We start from the raw sequence: 23166 nt of genomic DNA on the forward strand, positions 1-23166 counted from the left end.
AAAGGATGAACAGCTTGTGGGGAACCCCCTCTGCCTCCCAGCTATTGCTTCTGTCAGTTGATTACTAGATTCAAGACGATCATACCATGTGAGCTATTACCTAGTGAATTTTCCTGTCCTTTCAAGAGACCACCATTAACACATTGCAATATGGGAAGCTCATGCCCTATTTGTTAACCGTTAAGGCAACTGTTTGGCCACTATGTGATACAGGATGCTAGATTGACAAACTATTGGACTGATCTAGCAGGGCATCCTGTTGTGTCCTCTAGAGTCTCCAGCAAAAGGGGATTTTTTTCTCAACACCTGAAACCTTATATTGGGAGGAACTGAATCTGAGACATCCTTCCAAATGAGACCCTTTGTTCTTCCTGCACGCTCTTATCAGCCTTCCTCCTTTGTTTCTGCAGGTGCTTGGAAGCCAGCTGAGAACATCGGGATGTCCTCAGAAAGACGAAGAAGTCAGGATGTGGAAGACCTGTCCAAACAAGCTGAGCCAAAGAGATTTCAGGGAAACGAAATGGAGGAGCAGAGAAGCAACTCCTTCATCTCCCAGGCTGGAGACCTTTACGAAATGGCCATCCAGCAAGCCATGCACAGAGAGAAGAAAAAGGCTAAGAAGTTAGGGGAGAATTTGTTCCGAGACAAACCACTTATGAATCGGCATCCGCGAACCCAGCCAGGAGAGAGACTGTATCAATGCTCAGACTGCGGCAAAGCGTTCGTTTCCAAGTCCGGCTATGTTGTGCATTCAAGGATCCACAGTGGGGAGAAGCCCTACCAATGCTCGCACTGCGGTAAGAGCTTCCGCCAGAGCTCACAGCTGAACAGCCACAGCAGGATCCACACAGGAGAGAAACCATTCAAGTGCTTGGACTGTGGGAAGGGCTTTGGCCGGAGCTCCAACCTCATTTCACATCAGAGAATCCACACAGGGGAGAAACCGTACGCCTGCTCGGCCTGCAATAAGCGTTTCTGCGACAAGTCCAGCCTGGTGAGGCATGAGAGGCTGCACACAGGAGATAACCCCTACAAATGCACCATGTGCGGGAAAAGCTTCAGCCAGAGCCACCACCTCATTACCCACCAGAGAAGCCACACTGGCGAGAAACCGTACGGGTGTTTGCACTGCAGCAAAAGTTTCTGCGATAAGTCGACCTACATTCGGCATCAGAAGAACCACACAGGGGAGAAGCCATACAAATGCCCCGACTGCGGAGAGTGTTTCAGCCGGAGCAAGCACTTCATCAGGCATCAGAACATTCATTCTGCCCGGGAACTGTATCCATGTTTGGACTGCGGTGAGAGTTTTTGCCGCAAATCGAGTCTGAAGACGCACCAGAGAATTCACACTGGTGAGAAACCCTTTGAATGTGCCGACTGTGGAAAGAAGTTTAACCGCAGCACGAACCTGATCAGCCATCAGAGAATCCACACGGGAGAGAAACCATATGCCTGTGCAGAATGCGGGAAGAGGTTCAATCGTCGAGCGCACCTGATGGGCCATCAGAGAGTTCATGCGCAGAATAGAGAAAACCCCTAAGCGCTCAGAACTTGCAAAGGTCCCACTCTTCAAAACAGACTTTTTACTAAATAATCAGCTATTTAAAAACCCTATAGGTTGTTTTTTCCTCAGTCTCCAAAGCGCCTAAATGAACAAAAAAGCAAAAGGCCAAAGAAAATAAGTAAAATTAGTGGAAACAATTGCAGCAAATCAGAGAGCAAACAAATGCAGAAAGAGCAGCAGAAAAATAGATCCATCCACTGAGGCCTTAGGAAATAAAAAGGGACTGAAATGCAAGTAATGTTTCCAGGACCAGTTTGCCTGAGTGGGAAGGTATTTCCGTTCTTCAGAATGGAAAGTTGACTTCTCTTGATTGATGGCTTACAGATAGCTAACAGGGGCTCACTGTGATTTCTCTTGTGCTCTGAGATCTTTGTTGGATCCCAGTTTGGTTCTGGGCACAATTCCATGTGCTGGTGTTGACCTTTAAGACCTGAAATGGCCTGGGGTTGGGGTATCTGAGGGACTGTCTCCATCAATCAACTGAGATTTTTTTCATTTCCCCACTTTTGGAGGTTCACCAGTGTCAACTGGACAAAGGATGTTTTCCATGATTATGCCTTGTTTGTGGAACGCCCTCCTGAGAGACATTTGTCAAGAAACCTCTTTGAAGTACCTCTTGAACATCATGCATCATTGACTTGTGGCGCATGCGGCCTGTGGATGTTGTGATGGCCACTAGCTTAGATGACATGTGGGAGAAAGGAACTGTGTGAATTCCCAGAACAAATGTCCACAGATAGCTGTTCCCCATGATGGCACTGTAGAATCTCTATGTGGAGAAGCAGGGTATCTGTGAATTCTAGTTGCTGAAGGACAAAAAACGGGAGGGCTGTTTTGTTCATGGTTGGGTTGGCCACTGTGGAGAACTAGACTGGATGGACCTTTGGCCTGATCCAGCAGGAGTTCCTGGTGTGCTTTCAGGCACCAAGCAAAAGTTGTGTCTTTGGTAGTTTGTCCCCATCCCTCTTGGCTCCCTCCAGCCCAGTTCCCCTTTGTTTTGATTTTGGCTTGTCTTGTGGATTCCTGACTTTTCCTTCTTGTGCTGTTATTTTGATTGCTGTTTTAGTTGCGAATGTTTTAGACTGTTTGGAATTATAGTTGCACTTGGGTGTTAGTTTTTTATTCACTTTTATTACGTTGCTGTAAATCACCTTGAATGCCTGTGGGGCAGAAAGGCAGCGTGAAAAATGTGTTAAATAAACCCATGAACAAAATAATGTGTCCCTCAAGGGCTTTTTCCTTTCTTTCCCTCTTTCACTATTAATTCTTGGGTCCTTCCCCATCAGTTCTGTAGCACGCACCAGTAAAGTCCTTTTCACCTTAAAAAATTGCTTAAGACCAGAGTCCTCCACATGATGCCCATTGTCACCTTTTCTAGTACCTGCTAAGTGTTTCTTTGTGGGTGGGGCCAAGTAGGGCCTTTGCCCAGCAAGGTTTCTGATTGATGATCGAAGATTTGATTGGCTGTGTTGATTTTTTAAAAATGTTGATTTGGTAGCAGCTGCCACCACAGCACAAAGATCTGCATTGTGTAACTGAAGTTTTATTTATTTTATTTATTCTTTCAACTTTTATACTGCCCCATCCCCAAAGGGCTCTGGGCGGTGCACAACAGACAGTCACATATAAAGATAAAACAACTAAAACCTTTAAAAGCAGCGATAAAAATGAAGACTAATGAATAAAAGTGGCGTCCAGCAACCCCATTTTTTTAAGCTGTGGTAATCATTTTGAGGCAGGCTCCACCTTGTGCACCAGCCATTTTGTGGTAACCATTTTGTTTCTTCATCCACTATGCTGTGTCAGAATTCCAAGTGTGCCCACAGGCTGAAAAAGATTGAAGACCAGAGGTGGAGATACCAGGGGGCGGGTGTGTGTGCATGTTGCACCGGGCATGCGTTGGGGGGGAAATCCCCTCATGGCACCCCCACCCCCACTTACCTTATTGAAACAGTGCATGCTGGAGAAGCGATCTGTTCCCTTCAGGCTGCAAATGGCCTGGTGGAAACTACATTTCCCAGGATACCTTGCGAGCCCCAAGGACTCATGGGATGTGTAGTTCCCACCAGGCCATTTTCAGCCTGCTTCTCCAGCCTGCACTGTTTCAATAAGGCAAGTGGGGGGCATCACGAGGGGGGGCGGAAAACACAGAGTGCGCACCGGGCGCAGTATAGCCCAGCTACGCCTCTGTTGGAGACCCCTGACTTAGACTGCTTCCCCTTTCAACCTTCTCTCTTGCTCTCTCGCTTTTCTTGTAACTTCAGCCCCAAAGAATGACATATTTGTTCTGTACCTCATTTAACATGCTGCAGACCATAATTCAGTCACTAGCTCTACTAATATTCCAATTTTAAGCAGTGAGAGGTTTCAGGGGCAATACTATCTTTATTTGGAAAGATTTCTCGTAATAAAACACCATAATAAAAAGAATTCTAAAATTAAAGGAATTTTTTTAAAAAGGATCTAAACTGGTAATATAATTTCAAGCAGCATCAGAATTTTTTAAAGTACTAATCTGACCTAAAATCAGCACTTCGCACTAGAACAAAGGTATAAAAATGAGGTCAGTTGGCTAAAATCCAAGGGCCATCAACTTCAGCATTGTGTTTTCATCTCTGGCTAATCAGATGTTGGAGGAAGATCTGCAGGTGCGAAGGATTCTGCCGTCATGTTTAGAATTTAGGACAGACTTTCCAAAGTACGTTATTCCTGAATGAAAACTGAATGCACATTTTACTTTTACCAGCCTCCCCCTCTGAGATGTACTTCTGGAACGTGTACAGCTAAAAATTATCACTCTAAAGTCCCGTTTTTCTTTTATAAACCACGATTCCGGGCTTAGCTTCTGAGTGGCAACAGGCAGCCTCCTGAAGGCACCGGTTCTTCTGCAGTAGAAGTGCTTGAATGCTGCAATTACAATTCCCAAATTTTTTTCACTCTTGTACACCTTGGCAACCTATTTCCCTAAAACTGTACCCCTATATTAGCAAGCCTACTATGTAATTTTTTCATGTATTTCCAAACACTCATGCATACCCCCAGGTTGGGAACTACTGACGTAGATAATTACTCATCCCGATGTAAGCTGGTTAAAAGGAAGCACAAATCAGCAGGGACTCTTGTAGAGGTGCAACAGGCAGCCTCGCCTGGCAACGAACAATTCTCCTGAATCAGATCTATATACAATCTTTACCTCAGATTCCAATCTAAAACCTCTTAGAAATCCCGCCATAGTCTAGGAAATATTTATCTCCAGATTCTACTCACAGTATAATAAATTAGGCCTTGCATGACTTCCGTTACGGTCATTACGTTTTCAGCCAGTTCCTGCATCTGGTAGCTTAAATAGCAGCTAAATGTCTTGTATCAGCAGGTATTCATTTGAATTTCTCTCCGTGGATTAGAAAAACCCTTCCTGTGATGATTTGGGAGCATCAGGTGCAGTTAAAGGTACAAGATGAAGTCAGGCTGTCCCCGCACCCCCCGTCAATTGGTACTGCCAGTCTGGCCACTCCACTGCTCAACTGCACCCGAGAATCTTTGGCCAATTCTCTCACTGTAAAACTCAAGTATAACTCACCTTTTCTTGAGGTCTTTGCACTGCATTCCTTTCAGATTGGCAGCTCCCTGAAAAGTGCTCAGAAATTAAAAGGACAGCCTCTCACCAAGAGGTAGTTTCAGAGTAGCCACGTTGATCTGTATTAAAAGTCAGATTTGAATCCAATAGCACTAGAGTTTCAGGGTATAAGCTTTTGAGACTCAAAGAGCTCCTTTTATCAGACATGAGATCTCCATTTCTACTCATGTCAGCATAGTTAAGCTGTCGAACTAGGACTGGCTGTTGTGGGTTTTCTGGGCTGTGTGGCCATAGTCTGGTATGCCATAATCTTATAGGCTGTGAAAACCTTCAACAATATGTTGAACTATGACATGGGGAACGCACATCCAATTCCTCACTCCCACCATGGAAATTTCCTGGTGACCTTGGGACAGTCACTCACTCTCAGCCCTAACCCAGGTTAGTATGGGAGATCTCCAAGGAATACCAGAGTTGTGATGTGGAGGCAGGCAATGACAAACCACCTCCAAACATCTCTTGCTTTGAAAACCCTGTGGGATCACCATAAGTCCACTGTGATTTGATGGAAGGAAAGAAAGAACCTCCCAGAAAGGGGAACAGTGTTTTCAAAAAAGGAATGCTAGCAGGTACTTACTGTTCAACAAGTTCCTGTGGTTGTTCCTTATGCCACAATGACAAAACGTTTTTTTTGTCAAGACTGTTGTTTTATTCATACACAAATTAATGTATAATTAACCAATCAATCAGTTAATATAACAATTGGAAGATGGCTTTAATTCGCTGTTGTTTATGACCATACATGGAAAACGTTGCCTACTGGGGTTTTTTTAATTCAGTAAAAAAATGGGGTGGGGGGATTGACCTGAAAATCCTTTGCTACAAGATAGGGATGGCTTATCCTAAACTTAGGGGTCCCCGAGTGAGAAGACTATGAGTGTGGAGAAGGCTTGGTGGCCCACTGTGTCTCAATCCTTCTCCCACATTTTCAAATTCTTCACTCCCAGCAGGCAAAACTGAGACCTGATGGATCAGACAAATAGCCTGTCTAATCTAAGATCCTGTTTCTCACAGCAGATTCTCCTGTGATATCTACAAGCAGGTCACACAGGCCAGAGTTGTCCCCTAGCTACTGGGGCTACTTCGAAAGGAGCATTAAGGCAGGAGCCCCATCATCCTTTAAAGATTAGCATAACCACCACGAGGCAATTTCTTCATGAAGCTTATGCTGGGATAAATTTTGCTTACCTTTCAAGGGCTTCGGAATCCGTCTTATTTTGCTGCCACAGACTAAGACCCAAAAAGAACAATCATTTTGAAACTTGGTCTCTGTTTAATCATCCCAGCTAAAAGCTATTAGGAGGCTAATTCCCTCTGTGTATCTCTCTTGTTCCCTTTTAAAGCTATCTGAGCTAGGAGCTGCCCATTCATGAACTGCCCATTCATGCGCATTCTCTGATGCTTCCTACCTTGCGCATTCATGTACATTCTCTGATGCTTCCTACCTTGTGGAATGGCCTGCCTGAGGAGGTGCAAAAGACCCCATCCTTTTATCATGTCACAGACCGTGTGAGACCGAAATATCCAGGACAGCATTTTTATAAAGGGATTAGAACTGGAGTGGAACGGGACAGCTCAGAAGACCACTTTTATAAGGGAATAGTACACTACACATCTTTATTGTATGTATCACCTTTCTTTTACTACAATGTTATCTACCTTTGCAACCACTTTTCTTCATTATATGTCACACCCTGGAGAGTTTTTGTTTGTGTTTTCCAGTTCTGTAATCCTAGTGTTACTTCATTGTTTATTGGAGGTTTTTCCTGTCTGATACTACTGGGTTTTGTGTTCTGTAATCTGCCTTAAATCTCCATGAGAAAGGGGGGAGGCTACAAATGAAATAATAATATTTTTGTTTAAAAAGGTATTTTTGTTTTTAAAAAACAACACTTTTTGTCCAGCATCCACTGCCAATCAATTTCACTGTCTGGCTGGCTTTCAAGTCTAGTATTCTGAGACAATTGTTTCCTCCCTCATCTGCAATGATGTTGGTGTATATCATGGTTAATTTCAAACAAGAGTCTGCTACCAGAATCTGAATTCTGGTTCAATCTATCCATGGGTGAACATTAACCATGTGATGTGGTCCACTCTAAAGAGGGATGTGTGGGGAGCAAATTAATCTGCCTTCCACTAAGTCTGACGCTTGTTCTATCAAGGTTGCTACTGTCTATTCTGATGGATAATGGCTCTCCAGAGACTCAGGTCATCTTCCAAGTCACCTAATGATCCTTAACTAGAAATGAGAGGGACCTTCTTTATGCAAAGCAGATACTCCAACATGAATCCATGTCTCCTTCACAACATGCAACAAGGCAGAAGCAACAAGGGACATGAATCCATGGTGTGCTTTTGATCTCCTAGGACAGGGATCCCCAAGAGTGATGCCGATGGGCACCATGGCACCGGCTGAGACCTTCCTGGTGTCCAAGAGTTTTTAGAAAAAGGCAGGAGGTGGGGCTTTTGCTTTACAGGGCTTCTGATTGGCCACTGAGTTCTCATTTGCTATGCACATTTTTTAAAAAATGGCTTTGGAAGCCATCCAGTGAAGCTGTGGGTATGCAAGAAAACATTTGTAAACAACATATCCATTTCAAAAGGTATCCTGGTAAACAGATCTTTTTCTTAAAATGTTGAAAAGTTACCAGTAGAATTATGCATTACCTCACTCCTTGACATTTTGCGGCTTTGTTAACCACCCTGTGTCAGAATTCCAAAGCTGCCAAAGAATTCCAAAAGTTGGGGACTTTTGGGCTAGGGTGTTTGTAAATCTAATGATCCCCTGTCGTTCAGTAACTGGTAAGGAGTGAACTATCTATGAAGATGTCATGTGTACAGTCTATCAGATAGTTTTCTTTCCTTCCTCTTTCTGTAATGGGGTACAGTGCTGCAGCTGATCTACACTCTGCCTCCAGTGTGTGCCCTTTTATTGTTTCTTGTTATCCATACGTGGTCCTTTGCGTGCAATAAAACTAGATTTCTTATGGGTGCTTTTGGCATTATCTGAACAATTCTGTGGTTTCTTGCCAGCGTGCACTACTTTATGTCTTATCAAGTGAGAGCTAGTGCTGAAGCTTCTCCCACACTCGGAACACTCGTATGGTTTCTCTCCTGTGTGAGTTCGGCTGTGTGCAATCAGTTCTCCTTTCTGAATGAAGCTTTTGCCACAGTCAGAGCACTCATACGGCTTCTCTCCTGTGTGGGTTCTCCTGTGCCTTATCAGGGAGGCGTTGCGACTGAAGCTCTGCCCGCAGTCGGAGCATGCATACGGCCTCTCTCCCGTGTGTGTTCGGTTGTGTGCAATCAGTTCCCATTTCTGAATAAAGCTTTTGCCACAATCAGAGCACTCATACGGCTTCTCTCCTGTGTGGGTTCTCCTGTGCCTTATCAGGGAAGCATTGTGGCTAAAGCTCTGCCCACACTCAGAGCACGTGTACGGCTTCTCACCCGTGTGTATCCTCTTATGGTTTATAAGGTTTGAGGTGGAGCTAAAGCTTTTCCCACACTCTGAGCACTCGTAGGGCCTCTCCCCTGTATGCATCCTCTCGTGGATCATCAGGTTGGTTCTTCCGTTGGACACTTTCCCACAAAATGAGCATTTGAAGGGCTTTTCTCCCTTCTTTGCTCTCTTCCTGTCAGGAAAAACCAAGTGAGAGAAGCATTTACTGTAGTCTTTGGCTGTCCTTTCTCTCTTATTATGTCTCTGCACTCCCTCTTGGCAGGTCCTTTCATTTAAGTCTCCATCAGCTTTCTCACACTGAGAGGTTTGCTCCGCTGCCTTTTCTGGAAGATTTTCTTGGTGATGTTTTGGTCTCTGCTGATGTCCATGGATTTCTTCCTCCTCAGAATCCTGGGAACATGTCTCTTCAGATCTTTTACAGGATACATTGCCAACATTCAAGGAGTCAGATCCTTCTAACTGAAGATTTTCTTTTTCTTCCTTCACTTGCCCAACAGCAGCTAGAACAAACAGGAAATCATGATATGATTCATTTTTAAAATATCAGCCTTCAATTTTCCCTCACTGATACTACAGAAACATGTTCATTGCCAACAGCAGAGAAAAGGGTTAAGAAAGCCTGCCCTTTGTTTTCCCTCACTGCCACTGTCACTGAAATACTATTAACACACCGTAACCAAAGCAGTGGTTAAATCCAGCTTCCCAAGTAACCAGTAAGAATTATTTTCCATATGATGATTCTGGTAGGATTTCACCTACCAGGTAAGAAACTCTGCTGATATTTCAAATAAGTTTATGGAACATTGGGCCCTGGTCACAATCAGAGGTGGGATCCAGCAGGTTCTCACAGGTTCCCGAGAGTAGGTTACTAATTATTTGTGTGTGCCGAGAGGGGGTTACTAATTGGTGACTTTGCCACGTGATTTTTGCCTTTGTTACGCCCCTCCTCTCAGCAGTAGCGCGCAGAACTTGAAGCAGTCTAACAGGAGGTGCACCGGCATGCGTGGCAGCCTGCGCCTGCTTAAATTCGTTTCCCGCCCAAGGATCGGCGCAGTGGCTGCGTCCTTGCCTCAGCCCCGCTCAGGAATGCCCTGCCCCCGGAATGCCCAGCCACGCCCCCATCGTGCCCCACCCAGCCCCATTGGCGCTACGCCACAGTTTGAATCGCACCGCCATGGGAACCTGTTACTAAAATTTTTGGATCCCACCACTGGTCACAATGTTCTGAAATGATAAGGCTATTGCAGGAATTTCTTCTTATGCTTTCTATGAGATATTCTGAGTAATTGCTGTATTTAAATTTTGAGGGATTGTAGAATCACTATTATTAAAATCAGTCCTTACTGATAATTTTGTTGTTTATGATGATAGGAGTATGGTTTTTGGTGTACTTTAAAAATATTTTACCCTATTTTAATCTGATACTTTTAATTTAATGTGACCTGCCTTGGTGATATTTGTATAGGGAGGCTGCATAAAATATTTAAAATAATATTTATTGAAAAGTGCTGAAGGTCAGTTTCTCCCTTTGTCAAAGTCTTAAGATTTCCCAGGCATAGGGAAGTAAAACATTAAGGTCTAAGTATGACTTGAATGTTATAGAATAAATACACAAATGGGAAGATTTTCCTTTGATTCTCAGTTAGGAACCACCAAGAACATAGGATAGAAGAACGACTTCCCCTGCCGCAGCTGTATGATCCAAAAAATTAGGCACAACATTCTTACCCAGAGGAAAATTGGTTTTATCATCATTCTCCTGCTTGAGCTCCAAGGAGAAGTCTATCTTCCTTGAATCTGAAAGATCCTCTTCTGACTTACACGAATCTACACCCACCCTTTCCAGAAGTTCTGGAATCTGAAAGCAGAAAGAGTACCCAAATTAGGACACAGCTGCATATATGGGAGGCTGAAAACCTGAGGCACTTCCCAAGTTTAGCTCATCTTCTATGCCACGGGCATCAAACTCATGGCCCTCCAGATGTTCATGAACTACAATTCCCATCAGCCCTTGCCAGTGTAGCCAATGGTCATGTTGGGAGGGACTGATGGGAATTGTAGCTCATAAACATTTGGAGGGCTGTGAGTTTGACACTCCTGTACTACACAAAGAAGATCCTAAAAGGTACACAGAGAAGGAAGATCCTGCAAAGCTGGATGGGATCTCCTTCATTTCAGTGTGAAGTGACACACATTTTTATCAAAAACAATGAGACATAAACATGATGAGCTTGGGAGGGCATAACACTCTTGGGATTGAAGTAAGGGAATTTAAAGCTAAACTCAGGGGCACAGTGTGCATCAGCTGAAGGCTATATAAAAGAATATGCAATAAGAAGATTCAAGTAGTGGTGCCAGTCCCCCAATCAGATGAAGAACCCTCCCTCCCCTTCCTGCCATGACGTTTCCTACCACCTAAAGATGGCAGCTGTCAAATGGGACTTCCTGAGGCTCTACCCTCAAATCTCCAGGAGTTTCTCAACCTGGATCTTGCTATCCTACCCCCCTCCGCCCCCCATCACCCACTGGTGACTGGGGAGCACCTGGCAACTTTACTGCCACCACAAATTCTCATGCACGCACAACACTTCCCATGAAAACCCAGAAGGAAGGTAGCTTGAAGAATCACTACAAACTATACGGTAAAACCATAGAGTTTCTCGTGATTCCTAAAGCTACCCTACATCACTTTCATGTTGTCACAATACTACATTGTTGCACCCACCCACCATAGCTGTGCTCCCAAACCTTCTGCCAGTTGCCAAGACTCTGTGGCCTGTTAGTAAGTAGCAGAACCTCACCTTTTCCTTTGCCCTTTCCACATCATGACCCTCCAGCAAGAAATCCTCAGCGAGGGTCACTGCCTGGCTGCAGGTTTCTGGACCATGTTCTCTTACCCATGCCTGCATTTGCAGAGGCAGAACAATTAAGAATTGCTCCAGGACCAGAAGTTCCAGGATCTGCTCCTTGCTGCGCCACTCAGGCCTCAGCCACTGACAGCCCAATTCTTGGAGTTGGCTACAAGCCTCTCGGGGGCCCTCATCCTCCTGGTAGCAAAAGCCCCTGAACTTCTGGCGCCATTTCTCCGAGCCGACTGTATCCTCTTTATCAAGACTCTCTTCCTTTATTTTCACAGACAGATCCAAGCTTTCACGGGGTCCTCCAGTGTGCATGACATGCTCTACCCTGGGCCACGGACAGGCATGAGCTGCTTCTGTGACGGAGACCTGGATATTCTCACTGTCTTCTGCTGACTGAAGCTGAGGTGTTGGTGGGTTTTTCCATTGTGAATCTGAGGCCTGCATGGTCTTGAGGAACTCTTGCCACTGGGATTCCCAGTCTTGTTGAAGGCCCTCAACTGGTTCTGGCTTAACTTGTTGCTCAACTGTGCTGCTCAGAAGCTCCTTTCTCCACGTTCTCCCTTGCTCCTCCATTTTTTTCATACCTACAAAGGAAATGGAGGCTTAATGAGTCCCAGGTAGGGTTGCCAACTCTAGGAAATTCCTGGAGATTTGGGGGAAATGTGTATAGAGGGAAGAATTTGGGGAGGATTTTCTTTTTGAATCTATGGTATACCATAGAGCCGTGGTGGCGAACCTTTGGCACTCCAGATGTTATGGACTACAATTCCCAACAGCCCCTGCTAACATGGCCAATTGTAGGGGCTGATGGGAATTGTAGTCCATAACATCTGGAGTGCCAAAGGTTCGCCACCACTGCCATAGAGTCTGCCCTCTGAAATTGCCATATTCCCCACTAGAACTGATTTCTGTAGTTGTAATTCTGGGAAAACTCCAGACGCTACCTGGAGGCTGGCAACCCTAGCTCCAGGTTTTACAAACAAGACATAGAGACCCCCTCCCCACCCCATACTCCACACTTTTTTTAAAAAAATGACCCTTGCCAGAACATTACCTCAGAAACTTAAAACTAAAAGCAATTACCTCCCACCTCAATACGCTTACAGTCTATATTCTTGAAGGTGCCATTCCTCTAAACACCAAATACTGAGGGACAAACTACAACGTTATTTCATTTTAAATACATTAATACATTACATTCCCTAACATAATTATGAGGCAGTTTCCTACCAGAAGCATACAACTATTAAAATTCATTTATAAAGTCCAATGAAAATGATAGTATGCCAAAGTGTAACAACAACAGTAGTCTGGAGTTACTCTTTCCCCAGTGGCGTAGGAGGTTAAGAGCTCGTGTATCTAATCTGGAGGAACCAGGTTGGATTCCCAGCTCTGCCACCTGAGCTGTGGAGGCTTCTCTGGGGAATTCAGATTAGCCTGTACATTCCCACACACGCCAGCTGGGTGACCTTGGGCTAGTCACAGCTTCTCGGAGCTCTCTCAGCCCCACCCACCTCACAGGGTGTTTGTTGTGAGGGGGGAAGGGCAAGGAGATTGTCAGCCCCTTTGAGTCTCCTGCAGGAGAGAAAGGGGGGATACAAATCCAAACTCTTCTTCTTCTTCTTCTTGCACCTCTATGACAAACAGCCGGTGTATTTGGAAAGATAAAAGTAGAAATCCAGTTCATGCGCACACCAGACGTGCCCATGATCTGAAACACTAGCCCTTTTCTCTACGGTGGCATTGGCTAACTGCAACAATTTGTTTATTTACGTTTCCCAATCTGGATATGGCAACCCTAACAGGTGGCCGAAGGAAAGCATATGTTGCTGGAATGCATAGCATTGGTTTAAAATGCACCCTGGATTTCAGAAGTTTCTCTGAATGCCACTTGCCTGCTGGGGTCATGGCAGACAAGGGCTCCTACCTCTCCTGTATTGCTCAGGTCCTTTCCTTCTTGCACGGAATCCAGTCCAGATCTCTCCCTCTCTCTCTCTCTCTCTCTGCTGTCTGCTTTGCACCTACCCCGAAAACGGGCTGCAACCTGTTAAGTGCTCCAAAGATGGGAAATGCAAAAAGGGGAAGCTTCTCTTTGGAAGGGAAGAGCAGATAGGTGCAGTTGTCACAGCCCTCCCCAAGCCTCACAGACAGGGGGCCGCTCTAGGCATGGCGACTCTGTTTCCTTTTAACCCCTTCAGCGTCTTCAAAGAGAAACTAGCCGGCCTTTTGCACTTGCAGGTTTTGGGTTTGCAGGTGGTCGGGATGAAAAGTCAGCGCCTCCTGGTTGTTACAGGTGGGTGCTCCGCGCGTGCTTTCTTCTCGCGTGGGTCAAGGTGGGGCCCCCGTGCCATCTTGTGCCTTCCTCAAGGAAGGATGGAGAAGACACAATCTGGTGAAAGATGCAGCGCTATTAAAATCCGTTGAAAGAAGCTTCTCCACCCCTTTTTTTGGCAGCAATTTTAAGGTTTGCAGATTTTATTCCAAAGGGGCGCCAGCTGAGCTAAGAAAGAGAGAGCTCAGATCAGGATAAAAGGGGGGAAAAGAGACTGGAAGTAGAAAATCCCTGGTTGGAAATAGGGTTGCCAACCTCCAAGCGACACCTGCTATGTACAGAATTCAGGGCTGCCAACTCCAGGTTGGGAAATTCCTGTCAATTTCGGGGTGGAGCCTTGGGGGGGGGGGCAGTTTTCAAGGACAGGAGGGATCGCTTCCTGGGAAACAGGCAGGGATGCCAGCCTCCAGGTGGGACCTGGGGATTCCCTGGAATTACAGCTCATCATCTTTAGACTATGGAGATCAGTTCCCTTCCAGAAAATGGTGGCTTTTGAGGGTGGACACTATAATATTGTTTGAACCACACCCTATTTCCCTAGTCTCCACCACCAAATCTCCAGTTTTCTAACTTGAATCTGGCAACAATACCCCCTATCCCTGGCCAATAGCCTAGGCTGGGGTGCTGGAAACCATAATATCAGTTGTAATTCCAGGCCCCAGTGGAGGTTAGCAAGCCTACTACACAAGCATCAGGCCCCTTCCGCACACGCAGAATAATGCGATTTCAATCCAGTTTCACAACGGTTTGCAAGTGAATTTTGCTATTCTGCACTGCTACAAAGAGCATTGAAAGCAGATTGAAAGAGCATTATTCTGCATGTGCGGAAAGGGCCTCAGATACATTTTTTAAAGCAAAAAAGGACAGTTGGTTCACCCCCTTTTCTGTTCAGGACCAGAGAGGCAAAATAAATTCCACTTTTTAAAAAAATGAACACCTAAATGGGTTAACCAAAGGGAACTGTTATGCCTAGAGAGGCACATGCAGTGGATTCCTTTTCCTGTCCTTTTACATGGCTTGGGGGTAAAGCGGCCTTTTGGGTTGATCTGGGGTGCTGGTTTCCGAGGACGTCAGCCTTCCTGAGAAGTAAAACGGTGGATGGATATATATTTTTTTTTGATGGAGATTGGGAGGAAAGCAGAGAAAGGCAGTTTGCCTAGAATAGAAGGGCAGGAAAGTGTGGCTGCAGGATTCCACCTGTAGGAGGAAAAAAGCCAGCCAAGAGCTGTCCAACAGATCAGGAAGTGCTCGTGTAGCAGCAGGATTTGTCCTGCAGACTCTTTTTTCATCCAGACCAGGACCTCAGAGCTCCATGCTATTAAAATAAAAATAAATTGCATTTTGCATCCATGCTATAAAAGTAAGTGGGCTGGAAGGAAGGAGTATTTTGAGATTAACATTTATCGGTGGAGGGCAAAAACAGGAGACAAAGGACTGTGCAACAGAGAGCCACTGACAGGTGCACACGAGCGAGCGGGGCTTTCCAATGGTGCTCCTGAAATAGGCATACTTTTAAGGTAAGGTGACAATGAACAGCTGTTACCAGAGCTGGGAGGGGAACTTTGCCACTCCCTTGCTGGGGAGATTCATCTGTCTCCTCCTGTCTTTCACCAGCAGTTGAAGGCTTTTTGTTTGTTTTGTTTCATCCGGCACACCCCCCATAACGGTAATTGGCCCTCCTTGTGTTCTTTGTTTATACGTTTTTAACTGAATTTTAAAATTTTAACTGTATTTTCAATTTTTTAAAGGCTTGATATTTTTATGTTCACCTCCTTGTAGACCCTTGATTGGTGGAAAGGCAGCACAATTTTTTTTAAAATAACTAATAATTTTAAAAATCCCTCCCAGTCTGGGTGACCTGCAGGATCAAAAGTCCTGCGGGGACAAAACCTGTTTCTACCCTGTTTCCCTGAATATAAGACATCCCCAGAAAATAAGACGTAGTAGAGGTTTTGCTGAAGTGCGAAATATAAGGCATCCCCCGAAAGTAAGATGTTGCAAAGTTTTTGTTTGGAAGCATGCCCGACGAACAGAACACAGAAAAATAAGACATCCCCTGAAAATCGGACATAGCGCATCTTTGGGAGCAAAAATTAATATAAGACACTGTCTTATTTTCGGGGAAACATGGTAATAACGAAGCATCGTGAAGTTAGGAGGGGGTTCAGTGTTCAGCCCCTCTTACCTGTGTGGTGTTTTCTTTGCAGAGAGGTGAATAAAGACACCTGGATGTCCTCTTGATGTCTAGCTTGGCTTTTAGGGGCCCAGTTTAAATTTGAGACTGAGCAAGCAAAAATAATTTTCCTGGGTAGAGTTGTCTGCACTTGGGGTCCTATTTGAAGCACGTCAGGAATTACATAGGTGAGCCCTGTGCTGGCATGCTGACCTTGCAAGGCAATGTGGCTGCTGTCGCCGTAGTTTCTTCATCACTTGCTGGAGCTGCTGCTGTCTACTACCACAATTCGTCTTAATATTTTTTATTCATTGAATATTGGTGATACTGACTCTTTCAACTGACTGGAACGCAATATGACTATTGCAGGTTTCGTGCCTCATGGACAATGTTTATGACATGCTCTCATTATATGTTTGTTTATTACCTTTATATTCAGTTAAATAATCACAATATATCTTTCTGAATAATCTTTATGAACGGTTTATGAAGTATCTGTTGAAATTATACTCAAACTAACTGCTTATACCTCATTGCCTTGTATCCCTATACATACAGTCCTTGTTTTTTAGGCTTGGCTGGCCTCAAATTTTTCAGTATAGGTTTGACTGTATATATTTGCTGATCTGTTTAATAATGCTGACCTTGCATACATAATGTCTGGTGCTTTGGGCCGAACATTTCCTGGAGAGTTAGCATAGACATTTTCTAAAGAATGGTTGCATGGCATTGTGTGAATTTGTAATCTGCCTAAAGCAGGTCTCTGAAACAACAGCATGTACATTTCCTAAATAAATAGTAAACAAAAAAGGATCTGGGTGTGCAGGATACTTCATGGATAAAAAAAATCTCCTGGTGTCAGGTATAAACTGGGCCTCTAACACACATGCTGATAAAGAATATAGAATACACTTTTTAAAAAGCATATTAAATAACATTTATTTACTTCGTGTATATCTTACCGTTCTCCCCATTGAGGATCCCCCAGTGATTGTCTTTCTCCTGTCCTTCATTTTATCCTTCTCCTCTCCACCACAGAGACGTAGACATTTTGCTGTGACATACCTTTGAAGATGCTAGCCATAAATGCAGGTGAAACGTTAGGAGCAAAAACTACCAGACCGTGGCCACGTAGCTCAGAAAACCCACAACAGCCAATTAATTCCAGTCGTGAAAGCCTATGGATTGGATTTTTAATATGTATACCGCCCTCTTCCGAAGAGCTCAGGGTGGTGAACAACATCATAACATAGATAGAACAATAAGAACAGTGAGACATAATAATACAGTAGAGCTGCTCGTAACATCAACAATAACAGTTTATCAAAACCTTGACAATGTTTCAATATCTGATTAACAAATAAGAACATAAGAACTAGCCTGCTGGATCAGACCAGAGTCCATCTAGTCCAGCACTCTGCTACTCGCAGTGGCCCACCAGGTGCCTTTGGGAGCTCACATGCAGGAGGTGAAAGCAATGGCCTTCTGCTGCTGCTGCTCCTGAGCACCTGGTTTGCTAAGGTATTTGCAATCTGAGATCAAGGAGGATCAAGATTGGTAGCCATAGATCGACTTCTCCTGGGCTATGACCATTCATTGGTTGTGAAAACTTTGTCACAAATGGTTGAAGCCAGAGATAAATATTCTGGAAACATAAGATCCTGGAAATTCAGGTTTCTCTTTCTTGCCTCTGATAATGCAGGGCAAGATTAGAGAAGATGATCTGCAGACCTTCGCTCGTGTGGTGGCCTAGGCTGTTTTTCTCCCATCAGGTCTACATGATCCATAGCAGCTTCAGCCCCCTAAAAAACCATTTCCATCCTTAGTTTTAAATCACCTCCCACCTTGCCACTTCATGAAGTTTTGACGCAACCCAAACTTGGATCATGTGTCATAATGGAGCTATGTTTGTGGAAGATCAAGGCTTATCCTTCCTGCAACATCTGGCTCTACCTATTAGCATCCATTCAGTGTTTCTAAATGTACACCCCACCCTCTTCTGTTTTAGATGCCAGAATATAATTTTTCAGAGGCAAAGCAGGATTCGTCAGGCATGGTGAAGATGCAGGAGGTCAACAAAGAGGGTCGCCTGGAGACCATCTTGCTGGGTAAGGGTCATGGTCTGGGTCCTTTTATGTTGGAAAGGCTCCTGTGTGGCTTCAGCATATCTCCAGCTGCTTCCTTTGGTCCTGGCTGTATCCTGCTCACAGTTTCCAATCCTCTAAAGCGGGGGTCTTCAAACTATGGCCCTCCAGATGTTCATAGACTACAATTCCCATGAGTCCCACCACTTGGCCATGCTGGCAGGGGCTGATGGGAATTGTAGTCCATGAACATCTGGAGGGCCATAGTTTGAAGACCCCTGCTCTAAAGAAATGTTCTCTGAGGATGGAACTAAATGTTCTTCCAACAAACCTGTGTCTTTGAGATTTACATCTGCCGACTGTTACTAATGGAAGAAGGTGGCAAGGATTTTCAAGATGGTTGGGGAGTGTGTGACACTCTTTTATGGTGGCCAATTCCGTCCAGCTCATTAAATTATGTGTATGGTAGGGAACCACAGAACTGGATTTGTAGGACAGAACCAGCAATAAAGATTCAGTAGCCTCTCTGTCCACAAATTCTCACTGCTCTTGCATGCACAAATGCACAAACAAACAACACACATCCTGCCCAACATTAGCTGAGTACTAGTTAAACCAGGGGTCTTTATGTTACGCTGCTCCCAAGCTATGTACGGCTTTAAAGATCAATACCAGCACCTTGAATTGGACCAGCTTTGTAGACATTCCCACAGCAACTACCATCCAAGTTGGAAAGAAAGGTTCCCAACTTATCTCTTAATCAAGGTAGAGTCTAACTAGAATGTTAGGGGGCTTAGTAGGAAGGTTATGACATTATATATTGACTGAGGGCCAAACTACAACGGCAGCCACAAGTCCATCTATTTTAGAAGCATGTGTATGTAACCTCAGCTTGTGGGTTCTGTGGGGCAGTACTTGGAATGAGTTGCAACAACAATTTTTAAACAACAAAATGGTTTACTTTTCTGTACAATTAACACTTTTAAAACATCAACATTTAACGTTACAATTCAAGGTCCTGTTCAGGTTGCATTTCAAGTCCTTCTATTTACAGTCTACTGATATTGCCAAGTCCAAATCTTCTTTGCAAGTGGTTTGGCTCCTGGAGACTCCAAGGGCTTGATGAACAGGTTGCAACATGATGAAGGTCTCCAGGAGAACTCTCACCCATTACAACCACAAAAGAATCCCTGAAACAATAAACTCCAACATTTACAACACAGCAAAACAACAACTACCTTCCCAGTAGTTCCCAACAATATTGAAATTACCTTAACAAGGTGTTAAGGGCTTATAGAAATCAAGGTCCGAGTCTGGTAGCCTTGTTCTTCTGCAAAAGAGCTCTTTCAGCCTCTCTGCTGCTCCGAGTCTCCACCCCTTACTGGGTCAACCCATTCTGGGCCAACCCATTCTGGGCATGGGGGTTACATGTAGTTCTTTCAAATTGTTGCTAGGCCCCAATCCTATTGGACACACAGCAGATGGCCCCAGAATCTTTTGTTCCCACCCTCCTTTTCAAGTGCCAGACTTGCCATGAGGACCTGTGGCTGTTGTCACTTGTAGTCTGGCCCTCAAATCATTGGTCTATCTAATTCAGTGTCAGACATTCAGATTAACAGCAACTCTCTTGGGTCTCCTGCAGAGTAGGGTCTTTCAACCCAAGATCCTTTGAGGAGAAGTTGCTGGAGATCAAACCTGGGGCCTTCTGTTTGCAAATCAGGAGCTTTATCACTTAGCCACAGTATCTTATACACAGATCTTTTTAACATTAGTTGGTTATTTTGCTTTATTCCCTTTGGAGAGGTTGTCTGTACAGGGGATAAATTATCTCACTGATTACTTCTTTTTTTCCCCCACCAGATGGTGATCAAGGGTGGGAGAGTGAAAAGGAGTCCTTTCTACCGGAAAGACAAAAGCAAGCTAACACAATCAGGGTATCTTTGGAACAAACTGAAGGGACTTCTTTCCAGGGTCATGACATGGAAGAGATGCCTGGGAACCAACAGAGGGCAGAACACTGCCAGAAATATGATCCATGGTTTATAGAAGGGCACTCCTTTTTACACAGTGCACAGCAAAGCACTTTCCAAAAGGGACTCTTGAGGCCTGAGGGAAAACAGATGGGCTCAAAGTATGGAAGGACCTTCTGTCAAAGCCAAGACTTTCCTCAGAATCAGAAAGTGCAAAAAGGGGATAAACTATATACATGCAGGTTCTGTGGGAAGATAGCCAACAGGAAAGCAGACCTTATTGTACATGAGAGAACTCATACTGGAGAGAAACCATATGAATGCTCTGAGTGCGGAAAGAGCTTCAACACAACCTCTTACCTCACAAAACATAAAAGAATACACACTGGAGAGAAGCCGTATCAGTGCTTGGAATGTGGGCAGAGCTTCTGCCAGAAAGGTAACCTGGTTTCTCATGTGAGGATCCACACAGGGGAAAAGCCATACACCTGCACAGAGTGTGGACAATGTTTCAGTCAAAGGAAAATCCTTGATAAACACCAGAGGATTCATACAGGGGAAAAGCCGTACAAGTGTTTAGACTGTGGTCAAAGCTTTAGTCAGACATCTCATCTCCTGACACACAGGAGGACCCATACAGGGGAAAAGCCACACAAATGCTCAGAGTGTGGGAAGAGCTTTACCCAGAAAGGAGATCTTGTCATACACAAGAGAAAGCACACAGGCCTGAAGCCATATCAATGCTCTGAGTGCAGGAAAAGCTTCAGCACCAGCTATCAGTTCATCAACCACAAAAGGTTACACACAGGAGAGAAACCATACACCTGCTCAGATTGTGGGCAGAGTTTTAATTGGAAATCAAACCTCATAACACACCGGAGAATCCATACTGGTGAGAAACCATATGAATGTTCCATTTGTCGAAAAAGTTTTAGTGACAAGTCCTCCCTTACGAAACATGTGAGAACTCACACAGGGGAGAAACCATATAAGTGCTCCGACTGTGGGCAAAGCTTCAACCTGAAATCCAACCTTATTACACATCAGAGAACTCATACTGGAGAGAAGCCATATAGATGCTCTGAGTGTGGCAAAAGCTTGAGTCACAGGTCTTCCGTTACTAAACACATGAGAACCCACACAGGGGAGAAACCCTATGAGTGTTTCCAGTGTGAGAAAACCTTCATATCTAGCTCGGACTGCAGAAAACATGAAAGAGTGCACACACGAGAGAAGCCGTATAAGCGTATGAGGAAAAGCCCACTTATCCCTCTGTTCTCATGAATAGAAAATTCACGTGTGGACCCAGAAACTACAGGATGATCATGTTGGAAACACCACAGCATGAAAGCTTTGTAAACATTTACACAGAATGGATTTAACACTTGATTAAGCAATTCTGGATCTCTGAATGGAACATAAAAAAAACCAGGAATGAGCTGGGCTGGTGCATAAAATATTAAGAGTCTATTTTTAACAAAATGTGGTATGATTTGAAATATTTTCCCAATTTTATTGATGAATGTATTGCTACTAAAATTAATTTGAGAAATGTTGAAAATTTCTTTTTAGCTTTTTTTAATAGACCCATTTCTCCTTATTTGTTTTAAGCCACCATTATTTGCTGGTAGTTTAAGTGTCTAAATTGAAAAAAAATTGCATTTTAATGTATGCATATGCACACCAGTTGTAGATTATATGTTCAAACTTTGTTAAAAACCCCACATCCTAGCTTTAAAAATGCCACACACCACATAGACCAATTCCAGAAGGGTAAGGGTGACACGTAGCAGCCCTAATAGCCCAGACTAGCTCAATCTTATCAAACTTGGAAGCTAAGCACTATGAGTACGTGAATGGAAGACTATCAAGGAAGACTGAGGCTACTGAGGAGCAGCAGTGGCGTAGGAGGTTAAGACTAAGGAGCAGCAGTGGCGTAGGAGGTTGAGGAGCAGTAGTGGTGTAGGAGGTTAAGAGCTCGTGTATCTAATCTGGAGGAACCGGGTTTGATTCCCAGCTCTGCCACCTGAGCTGTGGAGGCTTATCTGGGGAATTCAGATTAGCCTGTACACTCCCACACACACCAGCTGGGTGACCTTGGGCTAGTCACAACTTCACGGAGCTCTCTCAGCCCCACCTACCTCACAGGGTGTTTGTTGCGAGGGGGGAAGGGCAAGGAGATTGTAATCCCCTTTGAGTCTCCTGCAGGAGAGAAAGGGGGGATATAAATCCAAACTCTTCTTCTTCTTCTACTATGCAGAGGAAGGCAATGGCCCCTTCTGCACATGCAAGATAATGCACTTTCAATCCACTTTCAATGCATTTTGCAGCTGGATTTGACAGTGTGGAATAGCAAAATCCACTTGCAAACAATTGTGAAATTGGATTGAAAGTACATTATTCTGCATACGCAGAAGGGGCCAGTCAGAAGCCCTGTTGGGAAAAAAAGCCCCACCAACTTTCTAAAAGCATCAGTCAAGGTGTCAGCGGATTTCATGACACCCTCAGGCACCATACTGGGACCCCATGTTACAGCAATGATTTCTGGCAGGGAGATGAGGAAAAGATGTGAGGAGCTCCTTTTTTATTCCAATAACGCTTCACTTTCTGAAGCCTTTTGCAAACTACATGACTAAATCACAGGAAGCAGTGAATTCAGTTCAAGGGAGTGAGGTGGTTGAGGTGACAACTTCTCTCCAAAGGTACCACCGTTTACACACTCATGCTCAAAAAGGGGTGGGACGTAAATTGGTGGTCTTTTGATGGTGGTTTTGCTTTCTCTTCACTGTGGCCTGCTTGCATTACTCCTGGAGGTCTTCTTGAGTGTCAAGATTGAACTTTGATGCTGTGGAGAAGGGTGGGGAATACTGGAGAGAATGGGACCTTCCATCTCTGGCCTAGGGGTTGCAGCTCAGGGTGGCTTTCACCTTACCTGTCTGTCCTTCAGCTGTTCCAGTGCTTCAACCTGGCAGCTACAAGCCCTACAAGGTGATGGCCTTGTCCACTTCCCTGGAACTTGGGGCAGGTGACACCTTGGAGAACAATGCACAGAAGAGCCACAGGTGGTATGTCAACAAAG

General features: G+C 44.5%; 3 protein-coding genes across 4 annotated transcripts in view; 2 read left to right on the forward strand and 1 right to left on the reverse strand.

Moving 5' to 3' along the window:
* Window positions 1-21648, forward strand: part of LOC125428904 (zinc finger protein 271-like) — a 28237-nt gene extending 6589 nt beyond the window's left edge. The window contains exons 4-5 of the mRNA XM_048489612.1: window positions 411-1113; window positions 20381-21648. Of these exons, the coding sequence (XP_048345569.1) occupies window positions 411-1113; window positions 20381-21371 (1694 nt within the window). The 3' untranslated portion in view covers window positions 21372-21648. The remainder of the gene's footprint in view (window positions 1-410; window positions 1114-20380) is intronic.
* Window positions 1-23166, forward strand: part of LOC125428885 (zinc finger protein 271-like) — a 1035007-nt gene that overhangs the window by 900306 nt on the left and 111535 nt on the right. The gene's annotated exons all lie outside the window — the stretch shown is intronic.
* LOC125428683 (zinc finger protein 3-like) lies at window positions 5830-13669 on the reverse strand. Of its 2 annotated transcripts, none has more exons than XM_048489198.1 (5): window positions 13554-13669; window positions 11469-12112; window positions 10396-10525; window positions 6650-9167; window positions 5830-6613 (listed from the first exon to the last, which is right to left on the reverse strand). In XM_048489198.1, the coding sequence occupies exons 2-4, from the start codon at window positions 12108-12110 to the stop codon at window positions 8134-8136; spliced, it is 1806 nt and encodes a 601-aa protein (XP_048345155.1). In that variant the 5' UTR covers window positions 12111-12112; window positions 13554-13669; the 3' UTR covers window positions 5830-6613; window positions 6650-8133. The 2 variants fall into 2 exon arrangements, with proteins under 2 accessions (XP_048345155.1, XP_048345154.1); XM_048489197.1 differs by having other exon boundaries at window positions 13456-13626.

The sequence above is a fragment of the Sphaerodactylus townsendi genome, linkage group LG03, assembly GCF_021028975.2.
Source record: "Sphaerodactylus townsendi isolate TG3544 linkage group LG03, MPM_Stown_v2.3, whole genome shotgun sequence".
In the NCBI taxonomy this organism is placed as follows: domain Eukaryota; kingdom Metazoa; phylum Chordata; class Lepidosauria; order Squamata; family Sphaerodactylidae; genus Sphaerodactylus; species Sphaerodactylus townsendi.